Genomic DNA, 23,055 nt, shown 5'->3' with positions numbered 1-23,055 from the left:
CACGGTCGACTCCAACAGTTATTGCCAAACAAAACAAGCGGTACGTAAAGTCCGTTGTCTCAGAGGGACTTGAAGAGATTTGAATGTTTGTAGTTTTAGGAGATAAATATTTTCTGGGCTGGAAGTGAACAGAGGAAGAAACCTAAATGTTTTTGATGCAACATATTCAAGAGGGGGGGGGGAGTTACACTGGAGATGACGAGAGCTTATTTATTTATTTGTTTATTTATTTATTTACTTTGCTTTGTTGAGGCAGCGCAGAGTTACTTGTATCTGCAACCAGGCACGATGGTGGAGTCAGGGGGTGGCCAGTGGTGGCCTTGGCCCCCACAGATTAATCTTAAGCCATCCCAATCATTTGAGGAAACTATACTTAAAAAAATAAGAACTAGAAAACATGGCTCCCTTAAATGATCAGGGTGGTCAGTTTACCCCCCCCCCCCCCCCCACACACACACACACACACACACATGGATGGTGGTGGCCATGTTGGATTTTGATGTGGTAACCCAACTTTTACAGGAACCCTCTCGTGCCTAGATGCAGACAAACCAAAATGGATGTCGGTACGTCGGTTCTTTATCAAGTAATCAGGCTCACACAGACAGACAGGCGGGGGGGGGGGGGGGGAGGGATTTCCAACTCCCACTCTTCGCTCTGCGTCGGGGACAACAAGGCTCTCACAGACTGTTGGTGCTTCGAGTAAGGGATGACTCTCAGCTACTACCACTTTGTGTTTGCTTAGGTGAATTAGTGTGACTAATAAATATACCACTTTAATAATGTAAAAAGTAATTTATTGTTAAAAGACCTGTCACTTGGTTTTTAAAAGTTATATTGTTGTGTTATGTGGAATGTAGTATTATCTTTTTAATATGTGCAACTGGCACCAACATGAAGCATAAAAAGACCCAAGTGAATCAAAGTAAAACTTTTAGAGACAGAGCTGCAGATCATTTGTTCCTGTCGGACCTCATCAGATCTGCAGCTGTCAGAGCAGAGAGCACTTCATCACTCGGCTCACAAGCCTCGACGGCTTGCACGTTTGACAGCCGCCACCCACCGCCGCCGCCTGATAACTGACGCGAGGCGTGCATCCTGAGGGCCCGGCGCAGCGGAGCTGAAGCTCGTTTGATTGTATCGTCAGTGGAAGATCTCAGTGTTGTGAGGCTGAGGAGTGACGGAGTTCTACAGGCACCACTGACAAACTGCAGACCCTGAGAGGAGAGCAGGTAGACTCAGGTGATGATGAGGATGAAGAACAGGAGTGTGATGAGTACAATATGAAGGGAACAGGAAGATGGTGAGTTTGCTGTGCGTCTCAGGTTTACAGTGTTTCCTCTGACAAAGAAACACAGGTGAGTGAAACTGAGACTTACTGGTACTTAAACCAACAAAGATTAGTATTTGTTGTAGACTGCACCTTTATTTACCATAAATATACTCTTGTACCTCTGTTGCAGGCACATGCCTGAAACTCCTCTGTCTGCTCACAATAAATCAACGGATCAAACTTCAGAACAGAACAAACGCCACGGCGTGGCTGGAGGCCATTAAAGAGGTCTTCATCATACCTCAGACACTCTGAAGCTCCTTGTTAGTTTTGACTTTAGCCCAATTCACACGGGATTAGTTTTACCTAGGGACCACATGCTATTTGTAATAATTACAGAGATTGTCCGTGTTGTTCATCCCGTGCGAATCGGCCATGTCAGTAATTTGTAAAGTAAAATTCCCCCACAAATTACCTCCGAGGTCCTGTGATAATACTAATCCAATGGAAATAGACATCTCTGTGATTTGGACAGAAATGGGCGGGATCCAAGACGTAATTAGGTGTTTATTTTGTTTCCTGGGCGCATTTTTATTTGCTTTTGGCTGCATTGGAGTGCATAAATAACCTTTTGTGTCCCAGACCAACAAAAACCCATCGACCAATAACAGTCGCCAAAAAAAGCAAAGGCTGAAGAGAAGGTGCAAAATCATATGCAAATGGTGTCTCACATCAAGCATTGCTCTGTGTGGTAAGAATAAATGCCTTCTGTTTGCAGACTGCAGCTGGTTAATGCTGGCAGTAACAGCACCGAGCTGTGGTCGTAGCCTGAACGTAACGTGACTGACGTAACATCATTGTTACGCAATACAACGCGCGTTAACATCATATCTGGAAGATGTCCGTAAATTTCAGCTAAATCTCAGGCTTTGGTTATCCCGTGCAAATGTGCCACATAAAAAGCAGACGTTGGGGAGTAATTTATTTATTACATGTGGTCCCTAGGTAAAACTAATCCTGTGTGAACAGGGCTTTTGGCTGCATTTTTACTCCAGTTTTAGGCGAACGCTTATTTCTTTACCAATGTACCTTTGACTTGTAAAGAAGACTTAACTCAAGGGATGAACTGTGTCAACAGTGACGATGTCACCGAGCTGCAGCAGTTGATGACAAACTGCGAACAACGTTTGAGGACTTTCCTAAATGTTTTGAACTGTTTGTCAGGAGTATGGAGTTGTTTTGTTTGTTGTTGTTTTGCTTATTTTGTTTCTTTTAAATAAATGAATAAATTAAATTAAATTAAATTACAGTAAATGAGTTGTGGGGCTTCACGCTGAACTGGTGCGAGATCATTTGTCTTAAAAAACTTGTCGTGGGTGTTGGGAACCCACCTTCTCAGATTTGGTTTCTGTGAGTCAGGAAACGACAGCGTCTCACTCGGCTGCAAATGTTCAGCAAATTAAAATTGTGAGACAAAAGTAAAAGACTCGTTCACAAATGCTGTTAGAGAGATGCACCGTTCCAATGTCAATATCGGTACAGTTATGAAAAAAAAAAAAAAAAAAAAAACAACTACTGGATCGGGTATCGGTGACAATCGGTGACCGATCCATGACTGGGCAGATCTATTCACTCTAACTCTACGCTTTACTCTAACTCTACGCTTTACTCTAACTCTACGCTTTACTCTAACTCTACGCTTTACTCTAACTCTATGCTTTACTCTAACTCTACGCTTTACTCTAACTCTACGCTTTACTCTAACTCTATGCTTTACTCTAACTCTGTGTCTGACCGAGCTTGTGAAGCTCTTGGTGTGTTCAATGTTATGGTGCAGAGTTTTCAATAAATTTGTGATTCAGTACATTCATGTCTGTGTTTAACAAAACAAATGTTTTAAGTTAATTCAGTGCTGGGTTGTAAACTCAACCATCCAGGTAGACAACAAAAATGGCTACATCATGTCATCTGGACCTGTTTCAGAAATGAGTCCAGATGACATGATGTAGCCATTTTTGTTAATTCATCACAGTTTTTCTGCATCAGATCGGTATCGTCCGATATTAAAATGTAGGTATCGGATCGGAAGTGGAAAAAAGTGGATCATTGCATCCCTAGTCTCCAACGGTTGCAGTGTAGAAAAACACCACCTTCTGGGGACCTGCAAGTCTTTGAAATGAGCGCGTTTAAATGTAGACACGACGGAGACACTTTTATTAAACTGCAAAGAAAAAACTGTGCACCTTTTGTAGAAAAGTTGTGAATGTTTCGATTTATTCGCAGTCACAGATTTAAAAAATGTAAGTAGCAAATCAGAACGAGTCCAAATGAAAATGTATTTAATATTTTGTCCTTTGTGTCTCCAGCTCGTCTCCAACAGTCCGACCCACTGAAAGGACTTTGTTACCCGCAGCCCGTCTCAGAAACACAATTTATCCAGTTTCTTTAGTTCATATTGTGAAAAACCCCAAAGAAGACAGATGAACAGAAAATAAGACTTAGGCCCAACGAGGTGATTCCACGCATGAATTTCAGTGAAGACTTTCAAAGACCTCTTACATGTTGTGGTGGTTTTTTTTTACAGATTAAACATAAAGCGATCTTAAAATAGTCCAATAGCAGCTAAAATCCTTCAGAAAGTCTAAAGAACTATTGGTTAAAAATTCAGATTTGTCCAAACAAGCAGTGTTAAATAGTTACAACATATTTCAGATATTGGCAGATGTATCCAAATTAAAAACAAGATGAAAAATGGCCTCTTTGGCCTCGTGACCAGTTTGCCTGGCACAGAATATTTAACGCTGCTTTGGTCAAACTACACCGAATAAACAGTCCTGTCAGTCAAACTGGGAAAAAAAAACATGTAGACGTAGAGTAAGAAGAAAATCTGAGAAAAAGTGTGAAAAACATTCTGAGGGACAGCACGAACGTTGGAGAGTGAGACTGTGGGCGAGATAGAGGGCGCGAAGGGCAGGTCTGTGAGAGGAGGCGAGCTGCATGGACGGGCAGTCTGACAAACGGAGAGGAGCACAGCTGGGGGGCGGGGGGGTCACGTCAAGTTAGCGAGTCCGCTGACTCACACGGAGGGGAGGATTTAAAGACAGAGATCCTTCATCAGCATCATCCTCCAACGCAGAAAATGTCAAATTCTGATTCAATTAAAACAAGTATTTTTACGATTGTAGGTGTTTGTGACTCGTGGCCAAATGGAGTCTCAGAGCTCTTCATCGCTTCTCTGAGGAGAATTCAAATCAACACCTTCATTAGTTCAAGTGATTTAACGCTCAAGTGCAAAAATACTCTTCAAAAATTGAGCCAAGCTTCTTTAAAAAAACTAAAAATGAAAGTAGCATTGCTGGAAAGAATGTTGATCAGCTGCGACTTGAATGCCCAAGTTTAACACGAAGACTGAGTAACTCTCAGAGGATGAGCTGGAGATGACTTTCAGCTACTACCACACCAAACTTCATCTCCATATCGGCACAACTGGCCAAACTGGAGGCCATTTTCATATTCAAATTTACATAACTGTGAAATAACTTTTTTCCTTTACTTTCATAGTGCTATTATATCTATATCATGTTAAATTTTTATATTTTTAGTGTGTGTTTTTCTTAAGCATTGCAGTGAAAAAGGGAGTGGCTCTTAATCTCATTGTGTGTTCTGACTCTGATTTCTGTGTTTGCTAAGATCAGTTAGCTTTGGATCAGGGTGACGACCTCCTGAGTTCCAGTAAAATTCATCCAGCGGTTCATGACATATTTTGCTATGAAGTTTTTTTAATTTGTGCAGAAAGGTGTTTTTTTTTTTCCTTTCTTTTTTAAATCTCAACATTGTATCCAGTTAACTCTGTCTCATATCATCACACTCTTAAGTTCCTTGAATTTAAAAAGGTTAAACGTGATGTTTTGTGCCGCAGAACAAACCGATGTTTTCCTCTTTAGTTCCCGTCAAACTGACGCTGTCAAAAGACATAACTGAGGCCGTGTTCTCTCTGCCCATGAACCATATGTTTGGCTGCAGCTGGCTCCAAGGACACCTCCTGAGCTCTGTGAACTCGGCTGAATGGACACGGGAGTCAAAGTGAGCGGATAACGCAGCTCGAGGCAGATCCTTGTGACTGGTCTTCATGTTCATCCATTCAGCCATCATCTTTACACGCTTCTTCCTTTTCGGGTCACTGGTGCCGCTGTCCAGCTAACACTGAGCGAGAGGTGAGGGACACCTGGACAGGTCTTAGTCCATCATAGGGACACCTGGACAGATCTCAGTTCATCACAGGGACACCTGGACCGGTCTCAGTCCATTACAGGGACACCTGTTCAGGTCTCAGTCCATCACAGGGACACCTGGACAGATCTCAGTCCATCACAGGGACACCTGGACAGGTATCAGTCCATCCCTGGGACACCTGGACAGGTCTCGGTCCATCACAGGGACACATGGAGACAAACAATCATTCACTCTCTCTCTCTCTCACCCAGGGACAAATGAGAGTTACCAGTCAGTCTAACATGTTTTTGGTCTGTGGGAGGAAACTGGAGCACCCGGAGAAAACCCACGCAGCACAGAGAGAACATGCAAACTCCACCCAGAAAGGCGCCAAGCCGGGATTTGAACCGGCGACCTTCTCACTGAGAAGCAACAGCTCTACCAACTGAGCCACCGTGCCACTCTCTTCATGTTTGTACATGTATGTATATTTATGTAACCTGTCCTGAACATCTGACCTTGCAAGTAAAATGTCAGTTCAAAATCTTCTCCTGCCGTCGTGGCTGCTTCGTTTTAGGTAAACAACGTAAGCGAGAGTATTTTTCTCCAACACTTCTTCTGATTGCAACAACCATTGTGTCTGATGTTTCTAGTCACCCACTCATCTTGCAGTCTGTATTTCCTGAAGGACTCAAAGTTGAGTATTTCTCAGTAAACCTGTCCCAGTGACCAGGACCGGACTGAAGTTGACTCAGATGTATAGATCGTTCAACAACATGGGGTCTAATTCATTTTGATCGTCATAAAGTTTTTCCGGGCCTTCGTTCAAGTTGACGTTCACTGCAGGAAACTCAGGAGGAAACGAGAAACCTACCAGTTGGCAAGGCGGGGTCCATGGTGGGTTTTTCCCAGGAGTTGACTTGTTCCCAGGTGAATCCATTGGTTCCTAGAGACACGCTGTATCCACAGCTGCTATAGGACTCCTCAAATGTACAGCCGCCTGAAAAAGACAGAAGACTTGTTAAACTACGAACGATGGAAATCAATAACTCGTGTGCGATCTTGTCAAAGGAGCGACCTAAAATCAACGGTCCCAGTCTCACTGGGTTCGTGTTGCACTGTAAGAGTACCAACAACGTTTAAACGCCGTTTTCTCCAGAACACGTGTTCTGCATCCGGTCGCACGATGTGTGCCGAGATAAAACCAGTACTTCATATTTATTCACTCCTCAAACATGGAGGTGGAAGAAACTGATGTCTGAGCTGCTGCTCTGGGTTCGTTTGGGACGTACTTGAAGACGAGAACAGAAGACAAAGTGCCGGACTGAGACCGGCCGGCGTAGAGCAGCCAGAGCGCAGGACGACCACGTCTGGTCAGACGCTGGCAGAAAACTGACGTTACCACGAGGTTGTGAAAGAACTGACGCACAAAGACACAGGTGCACGATGAACGCTACATTATTACAAACAACTTGTGCTTCATTTGAACACATTTTGGTCTACAACAAATTCACGGCAGAAAACACAAAGTTTTATAATTTTATTGTGAAAAATGTTTCAATGTTCACAATCATCTACAGCAGCTCCGTCACAAAAAGCCTCTTTATGGGGGTGCTCACCCCGACATTTGAACTCAGCACCTCTGAAAAATAAAGAAACCTCATTAGGACTTTGTAAGAAAAACTCAGTTGTCAAATGTTAAATTCACCAAAATATTGAACAGATATAGAATAAATGATGACAATCTTTAACGTGTCGGTAAAATCAATTATTTTATTTTGTTGCACGAGTCAGATCCTCGGCGCCACCTGTCAATCAATCCAGTCAGCAACTGACCAATCAGGGACCTCGATTTGTCCTGAAGGTAAACGCCCCTTCCCTGCAGGAGCTGCACTGTCTTTGTCTCCAACACCGTCGGGGTTCTGCATTAAACACGTTGCTCTCAGAGACTTCATGAAAAACCTTCAGGAACTGAACAGTTAAACGTCGTCAGTGGAGAACGTGTGATTCAGACAGAGTTACCCTGAGAGTTTAGAGGGTGGAAAACAGTTTATTACATTTATAAAACCTAAAGGAGTCTGGAAAATGTAAAAGACGATAAAGTCCTGAGGTCGACCTCGTGACCAGCTGATGACAGTGATAAACAGGAAGTACCACATGTTCACCTGTACAAAAGTAACTGCAGGTAAATTCCATTTTCTTCATAATTACATCGTATGTTTAACGGTTAAATTAAAGTTAATGCTTAAAGCTAGCTGCGCTTTGTTTTGTGTTTTATATGTAGACATATGTTGTAACTTCTGGTTGCATAAGTTTAGTCTTTGTTTGCTATGATCCTTTAAAAGTGCTATTTGTGCCTGAGCTGCTCGTTTACGGCCGTATCACCCTGATCTCGTCTGACCCTGCAGGGTCGGGCCTGGTTAGTACCTGGATGTGAGACCACCTGGCACCAGGTGCCGTTAGCTTTAGCACTTCTCACAATCCACACCAGGGGGTGCGTTGAAGCTAAGAGCAGTACGGGGGCTAAGCACCCCTAAAGGTCAGATCCTAGAATCGCCCCTGCTCAACAGAAAGAAAATGAGCTGAAGTTTGTTTATGTCTTTTTGTTCTGGAAAACATGAGCTTCAATAATTAACGTTGATGTTAAGTAAAGGGGAATACTGTTTAATTAGAAACATCACAACTCCTTTTTCACTCTAACTTATGATTCTAATTAAAGCCATATCGTGACTTTAAGGTTTGATTTTGTTGTTTAAAGCAGTCACTGGCAGCTATTTTAATAATTTTAATGATCTAATACTAATTAGGATCTGCGCCGTCTTTGAAAGAACCAATAGAAGACGTGCACTGTTGGTTTTAATCAGAAAAGGCTGACGGGGAGACGGAAAAGGAAACTGAGGCCGATGAAGAGAAAGCTCCACGTGTCAACATGATTAAGTCACAGTTTCTCATCATTATTTCATGGCCCAGCTAAGACACATTTTCCACTACATTAGCTTCCTCCGTTAGCCCCGAGCGGTCCATACACATCCTAATTAGACATATGCTTTGAGACACAACCACTTTAATTTGTTTGGAGGTATCTGAAACAGGAGAACGTCCTTGTTGCATTCAATTAAATCAAATAAAGCTTGATTTTTCTTTTCTTTTCTGTTTATTTTGTCTTTGTTTGTTTGGGTCCCGTCTCTTTTACAGGACTAAACGTGTGACGTCAGTCCTCATCCAAACAAAAATTAGGAAAAGTTGCACTTGATGCAAAAGTCGTTTGTGTTGCTGAGGCTTTGCTGCACTCAGCCTTGTCCCCGGGTCTACTGATCAGACCAGTTCATTTAGAACTGAGTCTGTTCCGCTGACATTCGAAGGGCAAACGGGACGTTCATTTCTCTGGAGGAACAGAAACTTGAACAACTGAGCAGCAGTAAGCACATTTCTCTCACATTAACAAGTACAACTCCCGCTACGTGACCTTCAAGCTAGTAGTTGTCAGCACACCTACTCTTTCATATTTACAGGATTTACATCAAACATTTTGCACATAGAAGTTATAGCATACGAGCATGTTTGCCAACCAAATGTAATATGACTTTATGCTAATTAGCATCATTTGTTAACCTACGGCTGAAGCAGAAAACAGAGTTGTTTTTGTAAAAGATGATGACGCTGGGATCGTTCAGCCGACAGAAAAGACCAAATATCAAACAGATTTTAAAAATAAATCAATGTTTTAACTTCTTATGGTGTTAACTGTATTTGGGCAGAACGATGGATTAGTGGTTAGCACCGTAGCCTCACAGCAAGAAGGTCTTGGGTTCAATCCCCGGGCTGGACCTGGGCTCTTTCTGGGTGCAGTTTGCATGTTCTCGTGTTTTTGTGGGTTTTCTCCGGGTACTCCGGTTCCTGCCACTGTCCCAAAACGTGCACGTTAGGCTGCACGTTAGGCGTCTCTTGTAAAAGAGATCCGTGATCTCTGAGGGATCCGCCTGATTAAAAAATGTTAATATTTAAAATATTTTCAGGGTCTATCTACTGCCAGTTTCAACTGAAAAAAGTCTGGTTTTCAAAAACATGAAACTTTTTATTTAATGTTTTGCAGAGAGCGCCAGGTCCATTTGTAGCTCTGCACAAACTTTGGTCATCACGTACCCAGACATTTTGGGTACGTAAAGAAGCTGCCTGCCACTGGCCTCTTCATATACACCTTGGAGCCAAGTCCAACTATGATCATTTAATCAGTCGGTGTGTGTGCACATAGAAACTGCATGGAGAAAATATGATTATCGTTTCGTACCCAGCTGGTACTAAACAGCCCCCGCTGAAGCTAAAATGGTTATGGCTAGATACAACCACCGTGCACGAGACGGGGATATGATTTGGAGGAGTCACGGTCTTTACACAGACAAGAATGAGTTTCCTCTGCAGGGTAGCTGGACTCTCCCTTAGAGACAGGATGAGAAGTTCAGTCATCAGGAGAGACTCAGAACCGCTGCTCCTCCACATCCAGAGGAGACTGTTGAGGTGGTTCAGCATCGTTGGGCGCCTCCCTAGGGAGGTGCTACGAGCATGTCCGACGGAGAGGAGACCCCAGGGAAGACCCAGGACACGCTGGAGAGACTACGAACCCGTCTCAAGCGCAGAGGTGACAGGGCCTTCTCTGTAGCAGGCCCAAGACTTTGGAATGAGTTACCTCTGCTCGTTAGACAGGCCCCCTCCCTCACAGTTTTTAAATCTCGCTTAGAAACACACTTCTATTCCCTGGCTTTCTGCACTGTGTGATCTGTGCCGAGTCTGTGTGCATCACACTGCGTTGGTCATGTTGCGGTTGTTGTTGTTATCCATTATTGTTTTTGTCGGTTTCTACTTTTTGGTGTCCTGTTATGTAATCTGTTGCTGTGTGCTTGTTCTGTTTGTCCCTGTACAGCACTTTGGTGTGCTTTGTCACTGTTTAAAGTGCTTTATAAATAAATTGGTATGGTCTGGTGCGTCTCCCGGTTGGTCTGGGAACACCTTGGAGTCCTCCGAGAAGATCTGGAAGAGGCTGTGGAGAGAGATGTCTGGACCTCCCTGTGAAGATGCTGCACCCGAGACCTGAGTCCAGAACAAGAGGAAGATGATGGATGGATGGATGGATGGATGGATGGATGGATGGATGGATGGATGGATGGATGGATGGATGCTAACATCTCAGCTCCTTCTAGCTACATAAATTGAAACACGGGATCAAACGGTGTAAAAAAGGATATTTCTGAGATTATAACTTTTCAAGAGACTCTAACCCCAACTGGGAAAAGTAAAGAGCCCTTCTTGTGTCTGCGCGCTTTTAGAAAAACAACCCCCAGCAACGAGTGAAAACCAGTAAAACACGTTTTTGTCCTAAAGATTTTAAAATAGCAGCTATGAATTAATCAATAGTGAGATAATTAGCAGTTATTGCCCCCTCGCTGCTCAGTGATCTCATTAGAAATGAAAAGAAATCAAAGTAATCTCGTTAGAATAGAGCTATAAACAGGGGGGGGGGGGGCTGAGGGGATCCCATCAATATTCAAGATCAGCTGCAGCTTAAAAAGCACGATTGGGGGAAACGAGAGCCAAGTGGCTCACAGCGAAAGACAAGTGTGTGTTCCAGCGGCCCTGATCTAGTTTCCAGAATCAGCACGACGCACCTCGTCCGTGCACACAAACACGGTTACACGTGTGTGCACCGTGCAAACAGAACTCTGCCTCATGCGCTGGAAGGTGTTTGTGTGCCATGATGGGGAAAATGGACCGTCGTGGATGAATAAAAAACTTTGTAGTTGAAACGTTCAGTGTCTGAATGTGGAATAAAGTTTATTATTGTGACATCTATTCAAACAAAACCCTTCATCTCTACAAATTAGGATTACAGCGACACATACGACCCCGAAATGGACAAAACTGGTTTGGATGGAAAATACAAAACAAAGACCGGAGCGTGTTACACATTAGCTTATTGTTGGGCTTCCTTTAGATGTTTTCTAAATTTACACATTTTCTCTTATATATTCATGTTTCTGCTGCAACTGCGCAATTAACGAGATAAATGTTATTAAAATTATAAAAGTGTTTACAGCAGCTTTTTACTGTCTGGAGCACAAGAATAAGAGAAAGATAAAGATAAACTTTAACCAGCAACAAGCTCAGTGGACACTAAAAGTTTTTTAACCCTAAAGATGTAAATTTCAAAACACAATTCTTTTCTGCTGCTGCAAAACATTTTCTGAAACAAACATCAGTTTTACTGAGAAAAATAATAATTCCTTAGTAAATTTACTTCATTATCTTTATATTCAAGCATCCACTCTTTATAGAGTTAACACAATAAATGTTATAAAACCATTTGTGCTAAAAATGTCAAATAACAAGTAAACGGTTGTCAACAAATTAAAGAGTCACAAATAAATAAAACACGACTGTTAAAATGAAAAGTCTAAGAAAGGAAAAGTTACTTTTTGGTTCAGAAAATGCAAATAATTTAAATATTTCATTGAAAATATGATCTTTGATCCTTTTTAAAGACTGAAATCAAATCAAAGTCTGAAACGACAGAAACTTCTACATTTATGAAAATACTTTTATACTTTGTCGAGCAGACTAATTTAATTTATTCGCCTGTAGTCTGAAACTGTTAGATTGTTCAAGTTTTTCATAAAACAGAAAATACTGTCTGTAAAACTACTTTGAAAGTAATTACTAGCACAAGTACAACAACTCAAACCATAAATATATGAACGATTATCCACTGAGAGCCGGCAGCCAACACTAGATTCAAATAACGACTCTCCAATTATTTATTAAATCGCTTTAATTCCTGGAGTCTCCAAAAGCAGCACGAGAAGGAGCAGGAGAAAAGGTGCTTCAAACAACAACACGTATTAAAGTCAATTACCACAACGTGAGTTTTATGAACACAGGAGAACAGTTTTAATTAAAAATAAATACATTTCAGTGGAATCAGCTTGTTTATTTTATTTATTATTTATGGGACTATTGCAATGGTTTATTATCTGGGTGTCCAAATACTTCTTTAAAACGTCTTCAGTTGATCCAAAATGCTGCTGCCAGAGTCTTAACTGGAGTTACTGGGAGAGATCATCTCTCTCCAGTTTTAGCTTCTCTCCATTGGCTCCTTGTCAAATCCAGAATAGAATTCAAAATCTTACTTCTAACCTACAAAGTTCTCAACAACCTAGCTCCATCTTATATTACACATCTTATTGTTCCATATTTTCCTAACAGAGCACTTCCCTCTCAGGCTGCAGGTTTACTTGTGGTTCCTACAGTTCCAGAAGCAGAATGGGAGGAAGATCTTTCAGTTCTCAGGCTCCTCTCTTGTGGAACCAACTTCCAGTTTCTGTCAATGAGGCTGACACATTGTCCAGTTTGAAGACTTTCCTTGTTGATAAATCCTATAGTTAGGGTCGGCTTGTTATGCTGCTATAGGCTTAGACTGCTGGAGGACAAATTGACCTCATTTCCTTAAATTAATTGTTAAAATTGATGGACCAGCACAGAAGATCAACATCATCAGGCCAGGACTCTGCGGTCTACACTCATCTCCAGGCCAGCGGTCACTCTTTCAGGGATGAAGATGTTCACATCCTGGACAGAGAGGAACGATGGTTTGAGAGAGGAGTAAAGGAGGCCATCTTTGTGAAAAGAAACCGTCCATCATTAAACAGGGGTGGAGCCTCCAGGTTCAACTGTCCCCTCTTACAATGCTGTGATTGCTGGTATCACTCAGCCCTCTGTGAACAGTAAACAGCCATCAGGTGCTAATGATCCATTGTTAGGCTGATGGTCCTTCTTGAGCATGTGATCAGCTGGTTCTGGTTGTCAGCAGCAAAACTGGTTGATCCACTCTAAGAAGGTGCTATTTAAGAGACTGAGTTGAATACAGCTCCTCAGACTGAGGAAGTCTCTCGGACGAGAGACGAAACGTTTCTAGAATTTTTTGCTTTGTTTTGTTTTTTTGAATGTCCAGAGGACCAGATTGAACATTTTTGGATTTTTCTACCTGGATTATTGAGCATGCATCAGGTTAAAATTGAATAGTTTTCATTTGATACTATTTCTATCTTAACATGTGATTCTTGACCTGCCATTGTGTATCTATTCCTACCAAACCCAGCCGGTCGAAGCAGATGGTCCTCTTGTCCTGATCCTGGTTCTGCTAAAGGTTTCTTCCTCATGAGGGAGTTTTTCTTTCCACTGTCGCCTTCATGCTTGTTCAAGATGAGAGTTCAGTGATGGAGTTAAACTCAAAGCTGCTCCTCAGATAAATAATGTTCAATTATTATTTTATAGATGAATGTTTCTGTTCAGTCCCTGAGACGACGTCTGTTGAGACTTGGAGCTTTAGAATGAACTGGAATGATTTAAATGTTTCTATAAGTGCGACACACGTCCAGCAGAGTTTAATCCCGGTGGAGCAGAAGCCTGACAGCGATGCAGCGTTTGTTGGATTATTAACGAGCATTCTGTTTGAATTAATGGGTTGATTGTGAAAATCATCTTCCTGTGTGGTTCGACTGGACGGTCCTGCAGACGATCACAACAACTCTTTATCAACACAACTTCTTCACGCTCACACTTTAACCAACATGGCTCCGTGCACACGCCTCACACACGAGTCGAAGACAACACTTATTTAGGCAGAACTGTGCGTCTTCCTCCCCCGAGGCCCAGAGCGAGGCCATTAGAGGCTTTCATGTCAGTCGGAGCGAACAGGGAGCGACAGCAGCGACGGAGGGGGGCACCCCGAGGCCACCGGCTTTAAAGAGTCTGTTTACTGCTCACTTAGATCACATCTGAAGATCCCGAGCTCGTTGGAGTGTGCACGAGCAGAGCGAGGACGCGATGCTGCGTTCAGGGTTCACACTGAGCTGCAAGTCCTTGAAGACACTTCCAATTTCCTGTGAACTTAAAAGGCTCTTTTTGGGGGAAGAGTTTTAAGAAAAACTTGAAACTTTAATAAAATAATTCAGATCATTTAAAACGTGGAGTGTTTTGCCTCAGTAAGGATCCAGGACGTTTTACTGATCCTTGAAGTCTGCGTGAGGAGGCCGTGCATTCTGGATCTGTAAACAGTTTATTACAAACGGGCGCTGCCTCCCTGCCACTGACGCACCTTTATCTGTCTTTATCCTCACTGCTATAAAGGCGGGTGACCATGTAACCACCTCCGCCTGTGTCTATTAGCCTGTTAATAAAATATCTTGTGCACCGCTGAATGAAGTTGAATAAAACTTTGAGAAAACGATCGACTTTTGGGCTCAACCCAATCCAAGATGGCCACCGCAGCCAATTAAAATGAGAAAACAGAAAAAAGATTATTATAACACTAACAGATTGCACACTATTTAAAATATTAATTTAATTATGTCCGTTAATTACAAGTATTTAAAGAGCATTTCGTTTGAGCTCTTTGAATAAAGACCTTCAGGTGGAACGTTTTAGAGACGTTTTTATGTTTTTCACATTTCTATCAAATATAACAAAAACAATTGATTTATTTTAGCTGCTCTGAGACCTGTCAATCAGCACGGTACAACATTTTCACACAAACTTGAGTTATTACAACCTGACGTTTTATGGGTTATATTTAGTTTTACTGGTTTAAGTATCATTTGCTGTTAATGAAACATTTAAATGTTCAGACGAGATGTTTCTGTTTGTTGCCTGGTCTTGAGATTTCAGCGGCTGTGGCTGAGCGGTTAGAGCAGTCGTCCTCCAATGCAAGAGGTGGGGGTTCGATTCCACCAGCAGTCACATGCTGAAGTGTCCCTGAGCAAGACACTGACCCCTCATTGCCTCCGATGTGTCCCATCAGTGCATGAATGTGATAAAGCTCTGATTAGAGATCTAGTATAGAGCTGTATGAACATGAGGCACAGGTTGTTGTAAAGAGCTTTGAACCAGATAGAAAGGAGCTGTACAAGTACAGTCCACTTAAGACGCACGAGTCGTTTCTCATTTATAATAAATATCTGAAGCTTCTTTTAGCTCTTTGTTACCGTGTTTTACTGTGAGCTCACGACGCAGGACCTCTACATCTTTTCATTTAGTCGTTTGAAACCGTCCGGACGCAGTCGCACACTCTCTCCCCCTGAGGCTACCAGAACTGCACGCCATTACTCCCACTCCGGTAAGCCCGGATCACCACGGTAAAGTGGCAGAGACTCGTGTGCAGCAGTCAGAGACGGAGTCTGTGAGAACGTCTTCAGCGGGACAACAAAGTGTTGGACATGAGGACGAAAAAAATCTGGCTATGCAACCAACGCTGATCTGACAGAAACAAAGTCTTGAGCATCAAACGGAGGCGATCCAAAAGTTGTTTGTACTTTGTCCTGTGGTCCCTGTGTGGGAGGTGAGGACACCTGGACATGTCTCCAGTCCATCCCAGGAACACATGGAGACAAACATTCTCTCTCTCTCACCTAGAGACAATTCAGAGTCACCATCAGCCTAACATGCATGTTTTTGGTCTGTGGGAGGAAACCGGAGCACCCAGAGAAAACCCACGCATCACGGAGAGAACATGCAAACTCCACACAGAAAGGCCACAGCTGGGATTTGAACCTGTGACCCTCTCACTGAGAGGCGGCAGCTCAAACAACTGAGCCACCGTGCCACTGAACCTTACTCTTAACATTTTATTCATCAAAACTTTATTTTGTCAGCTTGGACTTTACAAAAGAATATTCCACATTACGGTTTGGCCTTCAGAGGAGAAAACTGCTGAATGTTGGAATTCCTGGTTCGGTCTAAAATTCACCGAGTGGCTTCAGCACAGAGGACGAGCTCAAACCAACATCCAGGCGATGAAAGGGTTCAGTTTGTTTGTTTTACTCTGTCTTTGACTGTGTCAGTGTTGTTTTCCTGCAGGCTCTGCTCTGACTTTAATTATCTGCAACATGAATCAATCGGGGACTCTTCTCGTAATCTTTAGTTCTGCATGAAAGAGCGCCGAAACCAGCGTCGCTCCGACGGGCGTCCACAGACACACTTCACCACCTCGCTGCATGGTTTCAAACACACAACTGACGCACGGCAGTCACGCTCGTCCAAACCCGTGTCTGCCGTTAATGAACCCACTTCTTTGGACAAACCCACGGAGTGGAAGGAGAGACTGTCAGACACACCCACTTCCTGTTTGGGACGACAGGTAGCAGCGAAGGCGAGTCAGAGCAGAGGAATTTGACAAAGCGCACAACAACCTGACTTTAGTGAGACACGCACAAAGAAACACAAGTTCGTGCAAGTGTCGGGTTAACTGCACGGAGAGAACGTGAAGCTCCACCCAGAACGGTCCCCGGGCCGGGATTTGAACTGGCGACCTGCTCGCTGAGAGGCGGCAGCTCCACCAACTGCACCACTGTGCCGCCCGACATCATGAAGTCAAATTCACGAACAGGAAACCGAAAATGAGCGATGTGCAGATCAGCTTTTACAAACGGCCGACACACAGACCCGATCAGAACCCTCACACCTGAACTCACCTGAAGCAAGCAAACAGAACAACGCACACACCAAGGTGCTCTGAGGGGAGACAGCAGGTCCAGACCTCCTCCAGGGGTCACCTCCCCCTCCTGGTCCTCCCCTCGTCACACTCTCTCCTCTCTGCTCCTTTCTTCCCTCTTGCTTCACATGTCCCTGTCCTTCATCTCGTTTCACCCCCTCCAGCTTTTTACTCAAAACTTCAGTGCTTTTCTGTCCCCCCCCCCCCCCCACACACACACACACACTTGTGTTGACCTCTTTCCTCAGCTTTACCTGGTTCTTGCAGATTCTGCCACTTTTCATTCAGTAATTCATTTCACTTGTGCCCAGGCTCATCTGTCAATCATGTCTTTAACGAATCAAACGAAATATGTAACCGTCCTTTTGTCTTTCGCCGTCCCCAGGGACAAAATATTCAACATGGCTTCCAGAGCAAGTCGAAGGACTCGGATCTATTTGGTAGGAAATAAAGCTTTCACTGAAGGTGTGCGCTGTGCCCAACACCGTTTGTGCCAAAGTTTCTGTTTGAGTTCTGTTAACAATGTCTGTAGAATGGACAAAACTATAGCTAAAGACGATAAGCAGTGGCAGCCATCTTTTTTTTTTTTCAATTCAACCTTTATTTCTACAGGTGAGTCTCATTGAGCCTCAAGGACTCGTTTACAAGAAAGATCTGATTTAAACAAAGAATGGTGACAACAGAAAATCAGAAAAGAAAGGATTCAAACTGAGAAGAACAAACGGAAGAAACTGAAGTTAAAACAAACAAACAAACAAACAAACAAAAACCAGCCAGATTATAAGGAGGTGTAGAAAACTACAAACAGGAACATGTCTGAATTGATTTTTCCATGAACTGAACAGATGTTTGAAGCCACTTAGAGAGGTCAAAGGTCGAGAGCTTCAGATATTTTTACAAGATGTTCCAGGAAACAGGAGCGGAGTAGGAGAAGGTCCTTTTGTCTAGTTCAGTCCTCACTGAGGGAACACTGCAGGTAATGATGTCCTGAGAGCGCACGCTGTAGCTGCACTCACACAGAGACATGTAGGAGGAGATGTATGAAGGCAGCAGACCAGGAAGTGATTTAAAGATGAAAATGTACCAGTGGGAGAGTCTGTGTGGAGATAATGGTGACCAGTTAACCAGTGGATACTGGGAGCAGTGGTGGGTACGGTAGTTACAACCAGTTATGAATCTTAGTGCACCATGATAGACAGCATCCAACATCTGCATCATCCAACATCTGCAGCATCCAACATCTGCAGCATCCAACATCTGCAGGTTTTTGTAGGAGCGTTCATGTAAATAATGTCACCGTAATCAATGGAGGGAAGGGAAGTCACAGATACAAGGCGTTCCTCAGGGTTCAGAGTTCGACAGGATCTGTTTCTGAAAAAGAAACCCAGTTTAACTTTCAGTTTCTTTAACAAGTTTTGGACATGAAGCTTAAGAGAGAGATGTGAGTCGACCAAGATACACAAATATTTGTAAGAATTGACAAACTCAACAGGAACTCCATTTGAAGATGAAATATCATCATACAAACATGTTTGTTCATGAAATATGTTGGTAACAGACAATCACACAGCCACAAACACATTGTCCTTCTGTTTTTTGACAGGGAGGAATTAAAGAGAATTAAAGGTAACTAGAAAGTTCCTGGAGAAACACTGATGGGGACTCCATGTGGCGGCCATTTTATTTTTTTAATTTGACACTACTATGCGTTTGGGTTCGTTCTCAGCTACTACCACAGCAAATTTCAGCTCATTATGGCAAAAAAAATCAACAAGTTATAGTCATTTTTTCCTGTAAGCCATGGTGGCCATCTTGGATTTTTTATTACAGTGCAGTATTTATTGGAGTACCTGGAGAAAACCCACGCAGAATGGAGAGAACATGCAAACTCCACCCAGAAAGGCTCCCAGATCAGGATTTGAGCTTGGGTAGGCAGCAGCTCTACCAACTGAGCCACCGTGCCGCCCCCAGTCCCCAATAATCTCAACAGAGGGGAAAGAAAGTGGCATCAAACATCTGCTAAGTTCCTGGGAAAAACCAACGCAGACATGTTCTTGTTCTAGCTGTTTATTTTGTTACATTTCTTTTAAATACCATTTTATTTTCACTTGTTATTCTCAATTATTAACGCATCCTTTATGATTGTCTTTGTTGTCCACTGTCGGCATCTTTCTTTGCTCAAATCAGGTCTCTCTTGTAAATGAGTCCTTGAGGCTCAATGGGATGAACCTGATTAAATAAAGGTTGAAGGAATAGCATGGATATTAAAATCTGATTTTAAAAAATGGGGTTTCCTGATATTTACATGTAGCTTTGTCTGAAAAAAAGAGCCGGAACCTGAACCCGTTCAAGTTCACTGTCATTCACATCTCATGTGGTACATGAGGTGGAGCTAAACTGTGGACTCGAGGTCCCAGTGAAAATAACAAAAATATAAAGTATAAAAAGAAACAGTATATCAGGGTCTAAGATATACGCTAAAAGAACACTAGACCTGATTAATAACATCAACCCACAGAGTTGTCTGACGTTTTACAACTTCTTTTCAAACGTGACTAAGTGTAAAAATATCTGCTGTAGCTGACAAACAGCTAGGAAATATTTGAGATTAATTCAGTTTAATTTCAGTTCAGTTTATAGCTCCAAGTCACAGCAGAAGTCGTCTCAGGGCACTGAACAGAAACATTCATGTATGTATATAAATAATAAGTTAAGACGGTTTATGTGAGGAGCAGACTGCTTTGAATTTAACTCCATCGCAGACTCTCATCAAATTACAACAACTGTACGTAATAAAGATGGTAAGACGGCCGGACCCCGTTTGAAACCAACGCTGGTGAAGAAACGTAGCTTTTGTTCCTGATGCAGTTTTGGGTTTAGACAAGTTTTAATGGAATAAACAAAAACTGAGAGCACTTTATTGTGACTTTATTCAAGTTTTGGTGAGTTTTAAAACTCAAAAACCCGCAGGTATTGGGCTGAAGCTGCAGCGTTGTAGAGTTTATCACTAGAAGGCGCAGAAGGCCACTCGTTTCTGACCTGCCAACACGCTGAACATCAGCTCATACATAATTTCCCCTAAAGCGGAACCAGATTCATCTCAGTAAATATTCACAGCAGAAACGTGTAGGTTGAAGTGGTCCTTCACTCAACACCTCTGCCAGGACTGATCATTTAAATTAGCTAACAGCTCCTCTCACATGTGCTTCGGGTCGTGGACGCTCGCTGAGTGTTTGGCCTCCTCTTCAGAAACTAAAATATTTACAGCTGGGGGTTATTTGGGTCCTTGTTTAGCTCCGTTTCTGTCTGTGCTGCCCTGGACCCGTCTAGACGGACTGACGGCTCTTTTGACCGGTTCACATTATTCAACCCTTCTGATCATGTTTGGGTTTTAACTACCGGTACATCTGAAACAACTGGAATGTCGTGAAAAAGCTCAATGTTTGTTGTCAATCACTGCAGAACGTGAAACTCGTATAGATTCATTACACATAGAGTGAAATACTTCAAGCCTATCGAGCGGCAGTGGCTGAGTGGTTAGAGCAGTCGTCCTCCAATGCAAGAGTTGGGGGTTCGATTCCACCAGCAGTCACATGCCTAAGTGTCCCGGGGCAAGACATTGAACCCCTCATTGCCTCTGACGTTTGTCCCATGGGTGTCTGAATGTTTTAAAGTGTTGATTAATCTTTGTTTAGCTCTAGTAGAGTGCTGTATGAAGGGATAAATGAGGGCACAGATAGTGTTGTAAAGAGCTTTGAGTATCAAGGATTCAAGGTTCTTTATTTGTCATTCAAACTTCAAATGATGGCAGCCTGGATGAGTAGGTGCACAGTCATACATGAGCAGAGTGAACAGGAGAGGGCTCAGCACACAGCCCTGAGGGGAGCCAGTGCTGAGGGTTATGGTGGAGGAAGAGAAGTTGTGGATCCTCACTGACTGTGGTCTGTTGGTTAAGAAGTCTAGGACCCAGTGTATCTTGACAAGATAGAAAGGCAGTACATAAGTACAGTCCATTTACTTTATTTATTTTCATTTAGGTGATTATGACTTACAAAGAAAAGTTCAGTCTTTTTCTCTTCTTGTTTCTCCTCAGCAGGTAAGACGTTCCTGACGTTGTTTCTGGTTCAGGAGGAACTGGACTCGAGGAATGAGAAATTTGTAGCTCATGCCTGTGCATAGTGTGCACGAGTTTCCAATAGAGCCCAACTGATGTATTGTTACGGTTGATATTTTTGGCCGATATAGGCATGTTTGGGGACATATTGGTAACTATGATAATTGTCCCATTATGTGCAGATATAAACACTGGGAACAAGCCGTGTCCTTACTGGAAAAATGTGTAACTGTACAATGTATACAGGAGAGGGTGCATAAAGACTACTTTCAAGTCATAACCATTCACTTAAGTTTCACTTTCAGCACAACAGAAGCAGGGAGCAGTAATGTGTGGCATATTTTGCAGAACAGAGCAAGAAAAGTTCTGATCTGTAAAATAAATCACAATAATAAATTCTCTTCAATCCTCCAACCCGCTTGTCATTAGCTACTTCACTTTCTGAAAAGACTGACAAATAAAAATTAAACTTTTTCTCAATATTCTAATGTTTTTTAGAGGAACCAGTAATACATTCTGGCTCCATGTTAAACTTTCATTCACCAAATAAGTTGCAGAGAAAATCTCTTGACTTCTAACAACATTTTCTTTAAATATATTCAACGAGAGCGGGTGAACTTTAAAGACAAACGTCAGGCACAAGTACACTGTTTTTGTTTGAGTTTTTTTTTTTAGTATGTGGTAAAGTAAGAAACGAGTTAGGAAACACTGTTGGAGAACATAACTGAATATTTACACTAATAATAAAAAAAGATCATTACAGATTAACAAATAAAAGTGCTAATAGTTGTTTTACTGTTGTGTTTTCAGCCTGTTGAAAGATTTTTATTGTGAGTTCTGGATCCTGTGTGAGTCGTTGTTGTTGTGGTCAGTGCTTTATTATCTTATACATAAAGAAAAAAGAATAGCTGTGACCAATCTTGCGGCCTCGAGTACACATTCTGTTCAAACTTGGGTTTTTATTATATATTCTCGACTTCGAATTACACAGAATGTTTTTAACAAACACATTTTTCAGGCATTCCTCAACTCAAACGAGCATTTGATCACATTTGATGCATTTAATTACGGGTAATATCAGTAAATATGCACAGATGTTTGCTTTCATGGGATTAAATTATGAATGTTTGCTTTTATGGGATTAAATTATGAAGATTCTTCTGTGTTAAAGCAGCCTAATCACAATCTTAACTAACCAGAGGTGTACTCAGATTCTTCAGAAACTGATTTGCTGCACTTACACATGTTCACATTGATCTTCAAGACGGTTCTGGGTGAAGCATCGACTGACACACACACACACACACACACACACACACATCGATTAGTAATCCTCGGAGAGACATAAAAAGACTAAATTTATTGTTTCTCTCCACAGAGAGAGGGATGGATCATTCTCTGGAAATATACGGGTGGAATGAGCCAAGAGTCTTTTATTTTCAACTTTGGTGTATTTAGGCCAGTTTGACTCTTTTTTTTTTGTTAGTTTGTTTAAAAAACAGAAATCTGTTAATAGAGCACAGCTTTATTTTAGTTTCTGTGTTGTGTTGAAATACAGTATAACATGCTCTTCTGTTGATTTTTGTTCCTAATCAGATTCTTGCTTTCTTTCAGTTGGTCACTCCAGGTCTGAATCGCTCATAAGCTCCTGAGAAGGTAGTAAAGGTGAGCTGTGGCCACTCTTGTGGCACTGATCATTAGTTATTTCCTTAGAAGATAGAAGTAGAATACACCTCCAGGAAAAGTTGAGGTTTGTTGAGGTCCTTGGTTTTTTTTTTTAGATCTTTGTTCTACAATTTTTGAACTCCATCCATCCACTTTACTCATGTAAAGAGGATGAATTCATGTAGGGATGGACAGACAGAAGGATGTATGTATGTATGTATGTATGTATGTATGTATGTATGTATGTATGTATGT

The 23,055-nt window shown here is 42.2% G+C and overlaps 1 protein-coding gene across 1 annotated transcript in view; it reads right to left on the bottom strand.

Moving 5' to 3' along the window:
• The window catches only part of ptprt (protein tyrosine phosphatase receptor type T), a 340,867-nt gene that overhangs the window by 285,909 nt on the left and 31,903 nt on the right, over positions 1-23,055 (bottom strand). Inside the window, exon 2 of the mRNA XM_037679934.1 lies at positions 6,360-6,485. Coding sequence (XP_037535862.1) covers positions 6,360-6,485 — 126 coding nt within the window. The remainder of the gene's footprint in view (positions 1-6,359; positions 6,486-23,055) is intronic.

This window comes from Nematolebias whitei, chromosome 7, assembly GCF_014905685.2.
Source record: "Nematolebias whitei isolate Nwh7 chromosome 7, NemWhi1, whole genome shotgun sequence".
Classification (NCBI taxonomy): Eukaryota; Metazoa; Chordata; class Actinopteri; order Cyprinodontiformes; family Rivulidae; genus Nematolebias; species Nematolebias whitei.
This window is presented reverse-complemented; position numbering and strand designations above follow the sequence as displayed.